This window comes from Sarcophilus harrisii, chromosome 5, assembly GCF_902635505.1.
Source record: "Sarcophilus harrisii chromosome 5, mSarHar1.11, whole genome shotgun sequence".
NCBI classification, from domain to species: domain Eukaryota; kingdom Metazoa; phylum Chordata; class Mammalia; order Dasyuromorphia; family Dasyuridae; genus Sarcophilus; species Sarcophilus harrisii.
This window is the reverse complement of record NC_045430.1, coordinates 100,997,354-101,017,519: the sequence shown is the minus strand read 5'-3', so window position 1 is coordinate 101,017,519 and position 20,166 is coordinate 100,997,354. Positions and strand designations below refer to the sequence as shown.

At 34.0% G+C, this 20,166-nt stretch overlaps 1 protein-coding gene across 9 annotated transcripts in view; it reads right to left on the bottom strand.

Annotated features, from left to right (window-relative positions):
* The window catches only part of CNOT2 (CCR4-NOT transcription complex subunit 2), a 153,932-nt gene that overhangs the window by 38,484 nt on the left and 95,282 nt on the right, over positions 1-20,166 (bottom strand). For 8 of the 9 annotated variants that reach the window (XM_031939183.1, XM_031939186.1, XM_031939190.1 and 5 more), the window contains one exon: positions 1,267-1,333. The exons of the other annotated variant lie outside the window; for it this stretch is intronic. In XM_031939183.1, coding sequence (XP_031795043.1) covers positions 1,267-1,333 — 67 coding nt within the window. The remainder of the gene's footprint in view (positions 1-1,266; positions 1,334-20,166) is intronic. 9 annotated transcript variants of the gene reach the window in all.

The following is a 20,166-nucleotide window of genomic DNA, read 5'->3' as shown; positions in this document are numbered from 1 at the left end:
ACAACTGGTCAAGCAATAATCACTAAGTATCCACTAGTAATGCCTGCTCTTATTTGGCTGGTTCCCTATAAAGTAACAATCTTCTTGGAACATATGATAAGAAGAAAAGATGCTTAGCTGCAGAAACTACAGTAATTATTCAACAACTAGTATAAATTCTTGAATATGTAATACATTCAGATCTAATTTTTATTTCGTTACTGTTAAATCAGAATGAAATTATTGACTTTGATTTAACAACCAGGAAATTTTGACCAGTATATATGACATCTTATTTATTATAGCTTCAGAAGAAAGATAAGAAAATATAATGGAAAAATTGGAAAAAAAATTGTACTGTTTTACCTTTTAACTATTCTAGCCCAAATTCAGTTTAAAAGGTAAAATGGCATGTATATTGTACTAAACATGATTTTTGTTGTTACATCTTTTTAATTTTAAAATAAGAACACTTGAAGTTATTATTACTTTATTTTTTTATAATCTATAAGTTTTTCATTAGATATTATTAATCATTCCATAAAATGAAATGCTACTTAGTAAAATATTTCACATAAAACATGGAAATTCATAATTATAATCTCATAAACTAAATTAATACATACTATTAAACTCTCTAAGTGGTAATAGTTGTAAGGAAGACAAGTTTCAGTTAGTCAGAATTATAAAATATTTTTAAAGAACAAAACATGTTAATAGGTAAAAGAGAACTAATATCAGCCAGAACTCCTGGAATCTAATCCAGAATATAGCTATGAACAAGTCAGATAATCTATTTGAAACTCAGTTTTCCCATCAATAAAATAAACAAAGTGGATTATAAAGTTCCTTCCATTTCTTTTAGTACTATAAAGACTTTTATAGCAACTAAAAGAGTTGTGCTAAAATGTTGCTTTAATCTAGCTAAAGTTGTATTGAAGTACACTAAAATATGAAATACTATTTTTAAATAATATTATTTTTAGTATAAATTATTCTCTTAAAATACCTGAACTCTGTAAGTTATAAGTAATATCCTAGAAAACTAATTTATACTAATTTTTCTTAACAATTTTTTTTTACACTATTGCAATGGTAGAATTCAATCTGATTCATGTGCAAATTATAACACATCCTAAATGAACAAATTATGAACTAATGAATGTATTATAAAACAATACTTGTGAGGAAGACTGAAAATGCCTACTCTTTTGAAATTCCCCATTAATGCACATGTAGATAGCTTTTTATTAAAAAGGGAACCCCAAAATAAATGCAAATTCTTACTTTGTTGCCCGTATAAACTTGCCCCAAACTGAGACAGCTGACCTGATGTTGATGGTGATGCCAGCATCTAGAAATAAATTAATTATATTAGAGCATAAAGAGCTACAAACAACACTCAATGAACTTAGACTTTAGTAATGTTACAAATTTTTTGCATACAACTCTAATTCATTCTTATAGCTCTCAAAGTGCTCATAAGCACTTTAAGCAATATTTAAAAACTATTAAATTGGACATTTCTTAAGTACACAGTAAGTTGATAAATTCAAATTGTAAAACTGAAATTAATTTTCTATATGTATGGAATTTTAAGTTTTATTAAACTTATATTATACTGAATATAATTTTTACACTTACATGTGTTCATGAAGCTAAAAATCCAATTAATAAGTTCCTTCAAAAAATATAGAAATGTAGCATCCATAATATTAGAATAGATCATAAACCCACTAACACGACAGAAATTGACAATTGGCTCAGGATATAATCAATGAAAAAGTATTTAGCTGGACATTTATATACTCAAAAGTTCACTTAATCATCATTTAGTAATGAGAAAAGTCTCCTTTATATTAATCAATTATTCTCTTTTTTATTAAGTGATTATATACAAATTTCAAACATTTTTCAAAGTGGTTATAATATTCATATTAGGAGGAAAGTGGTCAAAATATTAAGTATAATTACATGTATGGAAATCTGGGTTCTTTTAGGACTTAACTTCTAAAATTTTCATATCCAAACCATTAAAAAAAGGTAAATAATCTCAATCTACTTATTGGTTTTCAAGAACTATGACTCTCTGAAGAAAAAACATGCTATATAGATCAATCAATATAAATCAACTTAATGTGCATGAGAATTTTATTCCAAAGTTAGACATTTGTGGGTATCCATTCATTTTCCAGTTTCTAGCCACTACAAAAAGGGCTGCCACAAACATTTTTGGCAATGTTTGAAAAAAGAGCCCAAAAACTCTTGAAGAAAGAGTCCAAAGAATCCAAAAAGATTCCAAAGAATCCAAAATTTAACTGAGACATTAAAAAATTATTTGAAATCTAATGATCTAGAATTTTAAACTTTAAAGAACTATAACAGAATAGCTAATTACAGCAGCAAACATTGATCATACTTGCATTTTTCAATTCAATTAAAAAACTCATAGTTATACTATTAAATTTATTTTTCCATGTAAAGTATAGTGATAGATATTAATTAAGTTAAATAATCAAACATAAAGCAGGGGGAGAAGGGGTGAGAGCATAAAATGTATTAATATTAAGGACAAACAATGAAATCACTAAAAAATGAAAAGAAAAAGCAAGCACAAAAGCAAAAGCCAAGTCCTTTAATAAATATAGACAAAGAGTACACAGAGTGAACTGTGTATACCTATTGTCCTTTCAGGCAACAAATTAAAATTATTGAAATAGACTACTGTGTTGATTTCATTAAACAAACAAACAAACAAAAAGGACTCTGGGCACAAGTGTGATTTTAAGATGTCTCATAAAAAAAGGAAAAAAAAAACAATTATTTGTTATATTTTTAAAAATATTTCTTGATAATTTAAAGGGTCATTGATAATTACAAAGTTCCTTGCATGATAATCTTATGGAAGGAAGAATGTTGTAAGAATACATTTTTCTAATGTGACATAAGAAAATTACAATTAAATTACGACAACTCTAAGATACCACTATACACCTCTCAGATTGGCTAAGATGACAGGAAAAAAGTGACGAATGTTGGAGAGGATGTAGGGAAACTGGAACATTGATGCATTGTTGGTGAAGGATCCAACCACTTTGGAGAGCAATTTGGAACTATGCTCAAAAAGTTGTCAAACTGTGCATATCTTTTGATCCAGCAGTGTTACTACTGGGGTTATATCCCAAAGAGATATTAAAGAAGGGAAAGGAACCTGTATGTGCCAAAATGTTTGTGGCAGCCCTTTTTGTAGTGGCTAGAAACTGGAAAATGAATGGATACCCAACAATTGGAGAATGGCTGGGTAAATGATGGTATATGAATGTTATGGAATATTATTATTCTGTAAGAAATGACCAGCAGGATGAATACAGAGAGGTTTGGAGAGACTTACATGAACTGATGCCAAATGAAATGAGCAGAACCTGGAGATCATTATACACTTCAACAACAATACTATGTGAGGATCAATTCTGATGGAAGTGGATATTTTCAACAATGAGAGGATCCAAATCAATTCCAACTGAGCAATAATGAACAGAACCAGCTACACCCAGTGAAAGAACACTGGGAAATGAATGTGGACCACAACATAGCATTTGCACTCTTTCTGTTATTGTTTGCTTGCATTTTTGTTTTTCTTCCCAGGTTATTTTTACCTTCTTTATAAATCCAATTTTTCTTGCGCAGCAAGACAACTGTATAAATATGTATACATATATTTAACATATACTTTCACATATTTAACATGTATGGCACTACTTGCCATCTAGAGAAGGGACTGGAGGGAAGGAGGGGAAAAGTTAGAACAGAAGGTTTTGCAAGGGTCAATGTTGAAAAATTAACCATGCATATGTTTTGTCAATAAAAAGCTATAATTAAAAAAAAAAAATTGCAATTAGATACTTCCTCCCTATTCAATCAAGGTTCTCCACAATTTTACTTTATCCCTTCTTTACAACCTTTTCTTTCACTACACTCCTACAAAAAGCCATTATCTATCTACTAGCTAAACTAGACTACTCATTTATAGTATTTAGGCTTTCCCTTTTTTTTTTTTTTGCTTAAAGACATTTGTTCTACCTCAAATGTCTTACAAGCATCTTACAATTCTACCCACAATTAAATTGCCACCTTTTCGAAGAACATATATCCCAGATAAATACAGTCAGAAGAGAAGTTTGGTCTTCTTCCTCTAATAACTCGCTCTGTTTCTTTCGTGGATTTGTCCCTATATTTAGTCATTCTAATGGCTCCCTACTCCAAGGTCTCACCATACTCGTGCCAACTTAGAATGGACATTCAATGAGCTTTGGCTCTAAAGTAGTGCAAAAGATCAGAGCTCAAGTGATTCATTAGTATTTGCCTCCCCAAAGCAAGAATTACAGGCATCCCTTACAATTTTAAAGAAGCATCTTTAAAATATATTTTTACATAAGAGCATAAATCATGGTTATGTATCTAATTCACATTTTATTCTGTTTACCTGTAAAATTTATTAGCTTTTTTAGTGCCTGAAAAATTATAGATGAGGTTACTCAAAAGCACAAAGCTGTTTTCAAAGAATATCAGATTTCAAAAAGTGTTTGTTAACATTAAAGGATGAAATCTACAAACTTGAGGTGACCTCAAGCCTATATATTGTCCATCTTTCCCTCTCATTTCCTTAGGAACAGAATGCTGGCAGCTAACATTTCCAAACTCCACTTAATATTTTTTTAACAATTGCTCAATCACAGTTGCACATTCCCAAATATGAGAAAACACTACTTTAAAAACAATGATTTTGCCCTGATAAATTTTCAGTAAACAAAAAGCTAAGCTAAAGGAGTCCACAATTTAAATGTAAAAAAAAAAGTTCCTGCCATAATCTTTATAAATTGAAATTGAGTACAAAGCTACTGCAACACCTTTAAAAATAGGACCATATTATATGCTATAGATTTAAAAGCAAAGTGGTGGCCTAGAAAATTTCTCATGATAATTATGTCATATAAATTCAGTTAATTCTGTTATTAAATGAAATCCAACTTATAATGAAAATTGCCTAAAAGAGTAAGAAACCACGGAAAATAACACAAGCAAGTAAGAAACACATTAGAAAGAAGAAAAGGTGTAAAAAGGAAGACGAAAAATTTTTAATGTAAGAGAGCTTGATATTTTATGAAAAAGTTAGATCTTTGATTAAGAATGTAAGGATGAGAGCCTTTTCATCAAAATACTTTTACTCCAGAGTTGCATACATTATAGGAGAATTTTGAAGGAAAGTACTAAAATACTGGTTATCAAAAAAGTTCCTATAGCAAATGGCCATACTTCTCAGCTGTCTTGATTCAATGAATCAGTAAAACTGAAGAGACAATAATGGCAAAGATCCAATAATGAGAAGTGCAAAGCAAATTTTAAACATCAGACTCCAGCTTACCTTCCAAGCTTACTTTACCAACCTTATTTCATACTATTCCTCTTAATCAACTCTAAATTTTGGGCATAATAGACTGTTCCTAATTTCTACTTTCATATGATCCCTTACTATCATCCTTTCCTGACTCACTTTACCATCTATGCCTGCAGTGGATTCCTCTGCATCGTCACCTGATAAAATATGTTCTCTACTTTGTGATGCTACAATCTTCATAAAGTTTTTATTTGAAAGTAACATCTCCCTCCTTCACATTTTCAGATGCTTTTTCTACAGCTCTCTTTTAACCTCTTTATACTATCTTGGATCATAGTTATTTATATAACTAGTTTATTTTACCTCACTGTATAGTCCTTAATGACAGCATTTTTATTTATTTTATCTTTACAACTATCAGCAATTAATACCATATCTTATACATGGTAGGCCCATTAGAGGCAGCATACAATAGTGGATAGCACTAGTGTTTAAGTTTAAGTGCCTCAGACACTTAATAGCTATGTGGATGTAGGAAAGCAATTTAATCTCTCTGGGTCCTCAAGTTCTTCATTTACAAAATGCTATGTTATTGTTATATGTTAACTGTCTAAAGTGATAAAATAATTCTAACCTTAATTTACAGTTTCAACCTGATAGTCTCTAAAGTTTCTTTGCACCAAGTAGCTATGATTCTTATAAGTGTCTGCTGAATTGAATTTTATTCAGGGAAAAAAAAAAAGATTCTCAATTTTCTTTTATACAGGCCCAAGAATCACAGTGAGCCACACAGATTGTTAACTTTGAACCCAAAAGCCTTACTTCTACCATTTATTTTAAATAAGTAATAAACTTGAGAGACAGTTTAAAAGGATACAACTAGATAGAAAAGAACTACTTCTAGAACCCAAGCCTCCTAAATTTCCTTTTGTGCTTTGTTTTAGATTGGGAATTCCCTTTTGAAATTCAGTGTTCACAAATGATGATACTTGAAAACCTTCAAATGCTTACCCAAAAAAACAAGACAAAGAAACAAAATTAGGGGACAGATAATAAAAACCTTCTAAAGATTTCTCAAAGTTTAGAAATTTAATCATGAAATTCATGATAGTATTCAAAAAATTGATTAAAATATATAGTTCTTTATATTAAAGAAATGTCTCCCTGTGAGTTTTATTGGACCCTTTTAATTTTTGTTTTTCAGCTGATTTCACTTTTTGAAAAATGAAACTTTAGAAAGAATCAACCCAAGGAAAGACAAGACCAACTTATAACTGTATTATATTTTAAATGATGAAAATTTTTAAATATGTATCATAATTAAAGAATTAATATCTCCAAAGCAGTAAAATGAAATTCTGCGAAGGAAAAAAGATACTCAGGGATGAACAGAATGATAATTAAATTCATGAGAGCTGATGAAACTACAAGTGAAAGAGAAAAAAGAAAAGCCTAAGTCAAGAACCTTGAGAAACATTCAAAGGTAGCAAGATCTAGCAAGAGACTAGGAGTAATCAGAAAGTTAGAAGGAACAGCCACAAAAACCCAGAAAAGATAAAATATCCAGTAAGAAGAAGTGTCAAATGTTACAAAGAGGTCAAGATGGGAGAGGACTGGGAAAAGGTCATGGATTTGTCAATGAAGAGATCAAAGGTAACTTTGTAAAGACCCATTTCAGGTGAATAATGAAGTTAGAAAGCAGATTTTGGAGGGTTTAGAAGCAAGTGGGAAAAGAGTAAGTGAAGGCACCTAATGTAGACAACTTTATCAAGCTTAGTCAACAAACTGAAAAGAGATTTGGGAGACAATAGTGTGAAAAGTAGTCCACTAGCCCAAATGATGGCTTTTTAAGAATTGAAGAGGCAGAGGAATGTATAAAAATTGAAAGATAATGGATGAGAAGTATTTCCTGAACTATCAAATAGGTCAATGTATTGGTATGCTAGATTCCTTTTTTTTTCTTTTAAAAGCTTACAAGATAAGTGAAGGAATTTATTTAGAAATGAATAAGAATAACAAACAAACAAAAAATAAACATCTAAATTATCAAATAAACTAATTTCAGAAGTAAGGAAGAAAGACTAGTTAGGATCCCATGAATTAAAATTCTAAAAGGGAAGTCTGCCCACTACATTAGAGATACTCCCAAGAATGAAATGCATTAGAAAGAAAAAAATAACTCCAATAGAGAGGTAAATGGGAGGAGGTTTAAGAAGAATACTGTAGAAACTCAACAACAAATTGAGATTTTAAGGACAAAATATAGAAGTTAAGGATTGCTATTAAGGAAGATAAATATGAAGTATGCTAGTCTTTTCCTTAAAAAGCTGTGCTAAAATTGCTGGGATTTAAAATCAACTACATCTTAAGAAGAAAGCTAAACTAAGCAAAAAAAAAAAAAAAAAAAAAAAAAAAGGTGGTTTTTTGTTTTGTAATCATGTAGGACAGGTGGGTAAAATTTGGCCCATGGGCAATGGAAATCATTTGCTAAGGCAACTGCAGACAATGATGAAAGCTAGGTACAAAAATCTCTCAGTGCTGGAGTTATGTGGCTGATAGTTGTGTATGGCCCAAAAATGATGTTATAAATATCCAAATGGCCTTGGGGGGGAAAAAAGGGAGGGGGAAGAAGGAAGGAAAGGGGAAGGGAGAGGGAAGGAAAGAAAACAATCTTTAACATCCATTCTTGGTAAACATGTAGAAAAGCAAAGGAATAATTACAAAATGCCGGCATGGAAATTCATCAAAATAAGTCATGCCAGAGACGCTTTTCTTTCTTTCTTTTTTTTGAAAGAATTGCAAAAGACTGAAATGAAACAAAAGAATTTGATAGATATGATTTACTGCTATTGAAAAAAATGAAAGACTGGACATCCAAAGAACAGAAAGAGAATCATATTACCTCATTTGTTTTTTAAGTAGTACCAATAGTTTATTGTTTCCTTCTGAACTCCATTCTGTTCTCTTCTATAAGCTTTTTCATTGGTGCAATTTTTCATTTCTTTTTTGTCATCACTGTTAGTCTCTCTCAGTCTCTCAACTCCTCGAAAAACAAAAGCCCTTTCTTGTCCCATTTTATGAACAGGCAAAAGAAACAAATCCATACATGTCTGAAAATGTAACCCTAGTCCATCTCCTCTCTGCCATTACTCATCATTAGTCTTCTTGAGTTAGGCTTGATAATTTCATTAATCAAGATAAAATTGTCTCAGTTATGATTACTTTTCTATTTCCAACTACCTGTCCTCAAACTTTTCCCTTTCCTTTAATCCTATCTTCTTTACAAAGAAAAAGGTAGTAAAAGAGAAAGAAAATGATCAAAATTTGTAATGTTTAATTGAAGTAGGCTCTTCCCACTTCATCCAGCTTGGTCTAGAATCACTAATTCTTGCATATAATCCCCTCCCCCCCCTTTTTTAATCAATCCTTTATGATCTGTTCTTTGAAGCTGAAATTTCATTCCCTCCAAGGATGTTAGCTCAAGCGAACGTGAATAAGGAGCCGATTGTTAAATTTTCAGCATGAGTACTTCTAAATGTCAAACACTAGAAATCAGAACTTGTCTAGATTTATGAAAATAATGTGTGCCCAGGGAGAAGGCAGATTAATTGTGGCATGTATAAAATGCATGTTTATTTTTCCAAGATATTTATATAAACATTTACAAGCATACCCTGATTTCCTCCAAATTCTACCTTCTTTCTTAAATTCTCCTATTTCCCCTGTCCCAATCTAGTGATGCCTGTTTCCATGTTAAGTTTAATATACATCTACATCACTCTTTTAAACATTTTCAATTTTGCTCTTTGTTTCATATAAGTGATAATTCTTGCTTTTCTCATCTTTTCCTCCATATTTCTATACTTTTCTTGTCTATGCCAATTATGAAAAATAAGAAGTCCTACTTTCTTCTTCCTTATTTTTTCACTAACAATGTTATTCCTTTTTGTTGGAATCTTTACTCAAGTGTTAAGACATTTCTTTACAAAGACATTGGAGTTAATTTAATCTTAAAGAATTATTTTGGGCCAGAATTTGAAACAAGATACTAAGTGGAACTGATTGAACAATGCTTGTGTTCACATCTTTAGAGAGCTCAATTATCTAAGTACTCAATGGAGTTCACGGCTAGTATGAGAGCTGAATTCACACCTCCCTTAGGACCAGAGAGCACTCTGGGAGATAACCTATAATCCCTGACTCGAGAAGGCGGAGTTAACCTTTGGGAGATCACATAAATGAAGGAAGCTCTTGGAGCAGAGGAGAATTTCTCCGGAACATCAACAGGGCTCTGAAACAGAACACTCTGGAATAAAAGACTACTCGCCACAGACTGGAGATTGAGAAGCCACGAGTCGGAGCTGACTGGAGACTGAAGAAAGCAGAGGCAAGAGCCAAGGACAAAACTACAAGATCTCTTGGAGCCAGGGAGTGAGATAGGCCTCAACTAACCGGGATAATTTTGTAAGGAGAAATAAACGTTTGCAACTTTTACCAGCTGGCTGAGATTTCAAAGTAATTATTTATTTCAACTAAGACTAAGGCTGGCCCCCAAGAAAACCTCCACATTTTGGCGCCCAACGTGGGGCTCGAATCCACGACCCTGAGATTAAGAGTCTCATGCTCTACCGACTGAGCTACCAGAGACTTCTTCGGTCCTTGGTTCCCACCGTTGGGCGCCAAATGTGAAGACCGTGTATTTTTAAAATCAGCAGGAGTCCGGAGTTCAGGTTAGGGGAAAATCGTCAGTCTTTATTCTCAGTGAAGAAGGATCTGAGGCGGAAGAGAATTGGCGGCGGAAGAGAATCGGCAATAGCAGCTGAGTCAAGAAGCTAGCTAGACCCACAGCCACACGACCAGCAGCCAAGAGAATGGACCCAGGCCCAATCTCTCCCAGCTTCTCTTCCTGTTCCTCTCTCTGCCTCCACCCACCAAAATCGTCATTTCCTGTACAATACAACAGGACTTGCAAAGAGAGTGGGCAGGGACCATTCTTTATCCAATCATGTATATTAATAGAGTATAGCCCAATTACTATTTAGCCTCATGTACTTGGGACCTAAGTGCATCAACTCAAACTTCAGTCCATTACACCTTTTCCCCTTCATTATTTCCTCTGGACCTGCTCTCCAGATCAGTTGTTTTTGATAATAGATACCTTGCTATTTTCTATTTTTCCTCCAATATTTTCAGTTCTAATATTTCCTTGAAACCATTTGATTCTATTTGTTCTATATAGCTTTGAAGCTTCTAAGATTTGTGTTCTCTTTCCATTTTTTTTCCCTCAACAGTTCTAATTCCATTTTTCTAAAATCTCTTGCTTCAATTCTCCGAACTACTCTTAAGAGTCCATATAATCAGGTCATTATTTTTCTTTTACTTTATTGGGTTTTTTCCTAGTTATATATGTAACACTAATTTTTTAAATACACATTAAATCAGAACAAAAGATAAAAACATGAGAGAAAAGAAAACAGAAAAAAAAGTGAACATAGCATATTTTGACTTATATTTAATCTTTTATAGTTCTCTGTTTGGGTACGGACAGCATTTTCTATCCTAAGCTTATTGGGATTGCCTTGCATCACGGAATGCTGAGAAGAACTAAGTTTTTCATAGTTGATCATTGCAGATTTACTGTGTACAATGCATTTCTGCTTCTGCTTTTTTTGCTCAGCATCAGTTTGTATAAATTTTGGGGGGCACTTCTAAAATCAGCTTGTTCAACATTTTTAATGGAGCATTACTTTCATATAACAACTTATTCAGCCATTCCTCCAATTGATGGGAATCTACTCATTTTCCAATTCATTGGCACCACAAAAAGAACGGCTACAAAATTTCTGCACATATCAGTCTTTTCTCCTCCTTTATGATTACCTTGGGATACAGATCCAGTAGTAGCACTTCTGGATCAATGGGTATGCCCTTTGGGCACTGTTATGGGAGTCACTTGCTAGTGGCTGCTGAGGATCTAACTTTGATCAGCAGAATAGATTCCTTCCTGTGATAAGGATACAAAGAGACTGAAAGGCAGCTGCATTCTCTGACCTCTCTCCTCTTCTCTCTTGTCTCCAATTTATTTCATTCCCAATTCATAAGCAACATCTGTGTCAGTAAAGGCTGATTTGTGATTCTTTCAAGTGAGTTGTGATTCACAGATGTGGGGGCTTTTGGATAACCTACTGGCCCCTTCAAACTTAGGCATGGTTCTTAACAGGACATAGTTCCAAATTTCTTTCTAAAATGGTTGGGACATTTCATAACTCTACCAACAATGCCCAGTTTTCCCACATCCCCTCTAACATTTGTCATTATTTTTTCCTGTCATCTTAGCCAATCTGAGATGTGACATCATGTGACAATTGTCTGTTCATGTCCTTTATCACTTATCAATTGGGAAATGACTTGTATTCTTATAAATTTTGATTGGATCATTATTTTCTCTGGGATTCTACTTGTACTAGTGGAATTAATCTCTTCTATATTAAACTCTTAATTTCTTTTAATCCATACTATTTCTTAATTATGTTTTATGTTTTCTTCTTTTGGCTCCAATATCCTGGCTTAGTTTCTGAATTAGGTCTTTGGATAAAGTGCAAAATCTATCCTCTCTTGCTTTCTTGGACTGAGTGAGCAATCTGTGTTTTGTCCTGTCAAAATTGTTCAGTCCCTGCCTTCTGACTTTGTCTATGGTTTTTAGCCCCGTCTTTTAGTGTAGCAATACAATAGCAACTGCAGCCTTCTCTGTCTCTCCTTAAACGAGAAGTGGACTGCATTCCCTGGTATAGCTCTAACAGGCTCCAATTAGATCAGAGCTTGTACCTTAGGCATCCTTCACAAATTTCAAGACCTAAAATCCCTAACAATGGGCCTATATTGCCTCTTGCTATGGCTCTCAATGCTTAAAGTGATGTGTTGCCCCTTGCTTCACTGAACTGAGTGATCTACAAGGGCTGGCTTTCTCTGCAACTACTCCAACAAGCCAGTGCTTAGCTCTTGATTTCTGGAGTTCACACAGGCTCCTCCGTCCTGGACATTTCCCTATTGAGAACACCTACCCACATGTTACACCCTTTGGGATTAGGATTAGGATGCAAATGCTCTAACATGTCCTTCTGAGTGCCAATAGTCTTCTGGTCTTCTTATAAAGCAATTTTAAGAATGAAGAGAAAACTTTACTCCTCTCTCCCTCTCCCTTCTCTTTCCTCCCTCCCTCTCCCTTCTCTTTCCTCCCTCCCCCACATCTCATTATCAATCACTGCTCATTCTGATGTTCATGCAGAAATATGATCAAATATATATAATAGAAGTGGGTTCCTCTATGGCCTTTCATGTTGAATTCTAACTAGAAGTTGTTATGGTTAACTTAAATTGGAGCAGAACATTTCACAAAATCTCCTTTGACATTCTATTGAAAAGCTTAGATAGATATAGGCCAGAAAATACTGTAATTAGATGAATTATGACATAGTACTCTTTTATAGAGTACTATAGTTAGTTCTTGTGATATTTAATGACAACATTGGCCAGATCCATCTTCCCCCTCCTGAAAATATATGTTTACAGTCATTTTCCACCTACTTCCTTCAGTCATTCAATTTCAGATGTTTCTTGCCAAAGAAAAACAATTAAGCAAGAACATTCAGTATAGAAACTATTATTTGACAGCATAAAAAATGCTCTCCTATTAGACCTCTCTCAATACAGATGAAATATTTTTCAAATTTTTAGATGACAAAAAGCTGGGAGAAACAAGTTGACAAAAATTAAAAATTAGGGAGAAATTAGTTAATAAAATCAGGACTTAAAAACAGGCATAAATACAAACTACTACACTTGGGTTCAAAAAATCAACTTCAGACTAAAGTGAAGTAGTTAGATTAATAAATTTCTTGGAAAAGATTTAATGGTTTTAGTAAACTAGAAGCAGAATAAGCCAGCCTTACAATAGTCAAAAAAAGCTAATATGATTTTATACTGCATTTCAAGGAAAGAAAGAGATAGATCAGACTAAACCTGAAACACTATGTTTAGCTCTGGACTAGTAAACTGAAGGTCAGATGATGTACACACTTTAACATTTGGAGCCACAGCAAGAGATAAACTCTTTAAATCCTTTAAGGACATTTAAAGGCATAATCTCTGACTTGAGTGGGGCCTGCCAGAGCCATTTCAAGGAATGTTCCTCCTGGAGAATTGTACAAAGAAAAAGAGAAGGCTGTATGTATATATGGTGATGAAGAATAGCTTCCTCCCACTGCTTAGTTTAATGCTTGGCACAAAGTAGGCACTTTAAAAATATTTACTGAAGACTTGGGATAGGAAGTGCTATCTGTATCTAGAGAGAGAACTGAATGGAGACTGAGTAACAGATCAAAGCATATTTTTAATTTGCTTTTCCTTTTTCATAGTTTTCCCTTTTGTTGTTCTTTATCCTTTTTCTTTTAACGTTTAGAATCTTTGGCATTGCTCATAAATATTTCACTTGAAGATTATTAAATTACCTAGAAAAAATACTAAACTATTAAATCAAGTCTAGTTTGTTTTTCAACTTGGTTTTATACATCTGTATGAAACTGTACATACAAAGTTATGTGTCAACAAAATACATTTTTATAGACAAATTTCATTTGAAAAGCGATGGTTCCATTTAATTCTATATTTTGCCAGAATCAGAATTTTTTTTTAATTATTTGGGAAAGGATAAATGTTCTGTAACATCATGGAGATGGATGGGCAAACAGGTAGAGATTATTTTCTATTCCTAGACTGCTTTTGCTTCCTGAGCCACAGTAGGATTTTAAAACAAATTCTTGTTGTACATTTTCTTCATGATTAGAACAGGAATCCTAGATCTGGTATAAGAAAGTCAATTTAAAGATGTCCCTAAACTACCCCAAGTTCCTTGAAGGCAGGGGCCTTTTTTTTTCTTTTTCTTTTTTTTTTTTTTGGTATGTCCAGTGACTAGCATAGTGCCTGACAGTTGTAGGTGCTTAATAAATGTGTTGAATTAAATGAACAAATTTAGATTAATTTAGAAGATTCTTCAAGGATCAAGAATTCCATTATTGTGGGACTTCTGCTCCAATCCATAGAGGAATTAACAGCTGAAATTTTAGAGACATTTTATACTTACCCACCCCTCAAAAAAACCTGTCATCCTTTGTCCAACATATATTTTAACTAGATTTGTTCTATGAAAAACATATAGTCTATAAGACCTGGACTCATAGCAAACTTCTGATGTTATTCCTGAGATCCAATTATCTTTGTGTGCATGATGAAGTGATGGTTGTTCTATTTTTCTTACACAAAATGACTAATATGGAAATGTTTAAAATGATTGTACAAATGCAAACCTTTACCAGATTGCTTGCTGTCTTTGGGTGGGGAAGGGAAGGGAGAAAAAAATTTGGATATGTAATTGGAAAAATAAAATACAATTGAATTAAAACTAATTTTTGAATTGAAAATTAGTTGTGTGGAGGATGAAAGGGAGGATAAAGAGACCATAATGCAAAATAATTAGGAAGGCACTGCAGAGCACCTTGCTGAGTTTAAATCCATCTTCTGCTTTACCTCCTAACTGGGAATTGCTTGTTGCTTTTTCTAAGGTATGGTTTGTTGGACAGCTGGATGGATAGAATAGTGGATAAGATGCCTGGCCTGGAAACAGGAAGACCTGAATTCAAATCTGTCCTCAGCTATGTTTTTTCCAAAAAGGAAACAAAGTAAAAAAAGGTGTCTAAGTGGAGAGAGTCATCAACAGTGGCAACATCTACAGAGATCAAAAATAATTAGACCATTGGATTTTGGAGGTGTTGAATTTGGAGACAGTAATTTTAATTGAGCTTTGGGGTTGTAAGCCAGACTACAAGGAATTCAGCAGAGGAAGATAAGGATATGAAGAGAATTAGTGTAGATGATAACGATCTCTGGAAGTCTGCTTAAGGGAAAAGAAATATAAGATGATAGATTAAGGCAATGGCAAAATCAAGCGACAATTCTTTTAAAGAAGGGATGTCATGGAAGAGCCAGAGAAGACAAAGAGATTAAGTTTTAGAGAATATAGAGAATTGTGAGTTCAAGCTTCTAGAAGACACAAGAAAGGCACAGATTAGAGAAGTAGGTTTTGAAATAACTGGGTTACCTCTTGAAGAGAATCTGAAAAAAGGGAAATACTGTGAGATGAGAGAGAAATCTAAGAATCGCAAACATGGAGGAAACAAGGAGTTCAGGGTGTAAGAGAAAGGAGAATAGAATTTTCAAGGAGAAAGATATATTATGCAAGTTGAGAGAAAGAACCAATCATTTTAAAATAATTGTATTATGGCAGTGAAAATCTAAGTAACTTAAATTGACTGCACAGTTGCATGGCTTTCTCTAAAGGAGTTTTCAGAACTGAAGCTTTCCAAAGTAGGATAAGGTATGGCTAAAGTGGTCAACTAAAGGACATAGCAGAAGTAACAAACTAGAAGGGCAAAGAATGAATGGAAAGCTCATCAAAGAAAACAAAGAAACTGAAGGTCATAATAAAAACAAACAATAGGTTCAGGAGAAGTGGATTGGAGAGGGAGGTCGAAAGATTAGGATTGGAGAAAAGAATTTTGTAGTAAAGTATATAGGAAGTAGAATTACTACAGGTGATGAGATTAAAACTATGGTCATTCAAATAAGGCTGAAATAGTATGAAGATGAAAGTAATGGGAGTTCTAAGAAGATAACAGACTAGGAAGATTGTGCTCTACACAAGCTAACACACCCAATCTGTACCCCTATCCCCAAAAAGAAGGGGGTGACCAAGACCAATTCATGTTTGCTTGGAAGAAAGAGGTAGTTGGCAAGGAGCCCAACTCTACCCCATCTAACCCAAGATCTCTCCGACCCTGCCCTGGCAAACCCAGAGAAAAGAAAAATGTGGCAACCAAGGTTCACTGCTACTGGCCTTGCCTAGCAACACACAATACAACCCCTTAATATTAACAAGTGATCTCATTCCATCTTATGTTCTCCACCATATTTCCTCCTCTGTCACAGTTACTCTCACTTATTTCAATCTCTCCTTATCTAATGGCTGCTTCTCTACTGCTTACAAAAATACTGTCTCCCTCATTTGCAAAAAATTTGATCCATTCAGCCCCCAACTAGCTAACTTACTAAATCTCTTCTATCTACAATAAGGTACTCCCCCACTTCCTTTCTTCTAACTTATTTATCTCTACAGTCTGTCTTCCAATTTCATCATTTAACTAAAATTGCTGTCTTCCAAAATTACTATCAATCTCAACTGCCAAATCCAATGACTTTTTCTCAACTTTCATTCTTTTTAACTTCTCTACAGATTTTGACACTGTTGATCATCCTCTTTTTGATATTTTCCCCTAAGTTTTTGTGGCACTGCTCCCTTCCAGAGCTATCTTAATCCCAACTTCCCAGTCTCCTTTACTTGATCCAAAAATGGGTATCCCGCAAAGTTTTGTCCTGGCTCTTCATCTCTTCCTCCTATATTTCATTTAGTGATCTCTTCAGCTTCCATGGATTCAACAATTATCTCTATGCTGATGATTCTCAAATCTACTTATCCAACTTTCTGCTGACTTCCCTAACTGACATGTCTAACTGCCTACTAGACATTTCAAAATGGATGTATCATAGACACATTAAATTCAACATATAAATTATTGCGGGATCTTTCCCCAAAACATTTCCCTTACACCCACAAATATATACTGTCAAGGGTAGCAAAAAGCTCACAATCATCTTGACGCATAATCAAAGTGTTATCTTCAACTACTCATAATTCCTCATCACCCTGCAACCAATCTGTTGCCAAGACCTGTCAATTTTACCTATGTAACATCTCTCAAATAGGGTTTCTTTCTTTCCTTACATCATTAATACTATAGTGTACCATATACCTGTACTATTAAAATAGTATGCTAGTCGGTCTGCCTACTGTAAGTCTCTTTTCACTGTAGCTCATCCTCTTTCTTTTAACTGTCAAAGTGAAAGTGATTCTCCTCAAGTGCAGATCTGACCATGTCACTTCCCTACTATTTCAATGGATTCTTATTGCTTTCAAGAACAAATATAAATCCTTTGTCTGGCATTCAAAGCCTATCATAGGCCACCTTTAACCCCCAAACCACTTGATACCTTTCTCCCTCCACATACTATGCAATCCAGGGACACTGGATCCATGATGTATCTTGAACAAGACATTTAATCTCCTGCTTCTGGATACCTGCACCGACTGTTCCCCATGTGTGAAATATCTATCTTTCTCTCCTTGTTTCCTTCAAGTTTCAGCTAAAATCCCATTTTCTAAAGGAAGTCTTTTTCTAATCCCCCTTTATTCTAGTGTTTTCTCTCTGACACTTATTTCCAACTTATATATAACTTTTCTGAATATAACTGTTTGTATGTTGTCTCCCCATTTAGACTGAGCTCCTTGAGAGCAGGAATGTCTTTTATTTTTCTTTGTATTAACCAACACTAAGTACAGGAATTGGCACATAGTAGGGAATTAATAATGATTACTGAGTGACCCATTCCTCTCATACTCTTTCTATCCACTTGCTTTCACTGAGATTAGGCTTCTCCCAGACTACATTATACCTCCCAGTCATCTTCTCTGACACTGGTTGCATGGAGGTGGTGAGTGAATACACCACAGTAGTCATAGAAGATTAAATGGAATACTCTTTATTCTCCAATATCACATTCAGAGTCTCCCTTCACCACCATCACCCAGTAACATTTCCTCCTCTGAAGTTCACTCTATTCAGATGACAGTGGCTCATTATTCCCTTCAAGGAATTCAGTACTACTCTCTCTTTCTTCTCCAAATCCTGCTCTTAATCCAGAGAAATTCAAACTTCAGGTTGGTTCTTCCTAAAATACTCTCATCTCCCAGTTCTTCAATCTCAAATTTCATGACATACTCATACACTCTACCTCAGAAACACAAGGTTCCAAGTACTAGATAAAGAATCCTGACATCAAAAAAAAAAAAAAAAAAAAAAAGAATCCTGACATCCTTCTTGAATAGTGATATCTTCCTATGCCAACGTTCCTAATCCTATTTTTTCTCCTTCCACACCTCAATGTCCTCACCTATTGTAGTGATTTCATTATAGTTAAAACTTATAGTTTAACAACTCATCCCCCTTATTTTCCTCTACCTTCAAATACCACTACTCATCCCTTGTCAAACTCAACCTGAATTACCCCACATCTATTTCTTTTGTACCTATTCACATGCTCCTGAATAGATTTGAAAGAAAACATGCTGAACTTAATATAGTATAAAAATCCAAACTCAACTGGGCCCTTGCTGCAAAGGCAATCATTATTTTGTGAATCTAATTAATGCTTTATCCCATTTCCCACAGAAGTTATTAAAAACTCTCTTGTAGGGGCATAGTCAAGATGGCAGAAAAAAAGCAATAATTCCCCTAAGCTTTCCTCCCAATCCCTCTAAAAATCTTTAAATAATTCTATAAAGCAATTCCTCAAGTAGCAAAACCCATAAGAGGACTAGATGAAATAAATAACTTTCCAGCCCAAGACAACTTAGAAAGTTAGTAGGAAAGGTATGTTGCACTTGAGTATTAAACAGGAAACTAGGCCTTGGGAGCCACTGAATCATCATCAGCAGAGATCTCAGCCCACAGATGTTAAGAGGGTTGAACACCTGGTCAGAAAGAGATTACAGAGGTGTCTTTATTAGCACTGAGGCAAGACTGTTGCTTTCCCCATACTCTAATGTGGGTCACAGTCCTAGGTGGTACTCTCAAGGTGAGAAGGAGCATTAGCATCCCAGAGGTTGCTGCCACAGTGAAGTAGGGATCTTCTTCATAGTTCCGGAGCATAAAACAGTGCTTGGGCTAACTCATACACCAGAATACAGGCCAGAAAAATAGTAAACACATCTCTCCCCACATCAAACTACTTTGAAAGAACTGAAAATTTACAAGTCCCGGGAGTATCTCTGAAAACAGTTGCACAAAACCCCTGAAAATTGAGAAAATATGCCTTCCACCCTGGAAACTGCCTTACTTTAACAAAAATTTAAAACTCAAGAAATAGGCTAGGAAAATCATAAAAAGTGATGACAATGATGATCAAAACACTCAGAAGATAACAAAGTCAAAGCTCCTACATGCTCTTCCAAGAAAAATACTCCTCCAAAAATATACTCCTCCAAGAAAAATATGAATTGGTCTCAGGCCATGGAAGAGCTCAAAAATGGATTTTGAAAATCAAATGAAAGAGGTGGAGGAAAAACTGGAAGAGAAATGAGTGATGCAAGAAAATCAAGAAAAAAAGAGTCAACACCATGGTAAAGGAGACACAAAAAACACCAAAGAAAATAACAACTTAAAAATCATATTCGGCTAAATGAACCAAATGAAAAGAAAGGCACAAAATTTTACTGAGGGAAAAAAAAAGTCTCAAAAAATAGAATGAGACAAATGGAAAAGGAGGTACAAAAGCTCACTGAAGAAAATAATTCCTTAAAAACTAGAACTGCGCACATGAAAGGTAATGATTTTATAAGAAATCAAGAAACAATAAAACTAAAAGTAAAAGAATTATAAAAATAGAAGATAATGTGAAATATCACAATGGAAAAACAACTGACATGGAAAATAGATCCAGTAGAGATAATTTAAAAATTATTGAACTACCTATAAGCCATGATTAAAAAAAAAAAAAAAAAAAGCCTAGAAACCATCTTTCAAGAAATCATCAAGGAAAACTGGTCCACTATTCTAGAATAAGAA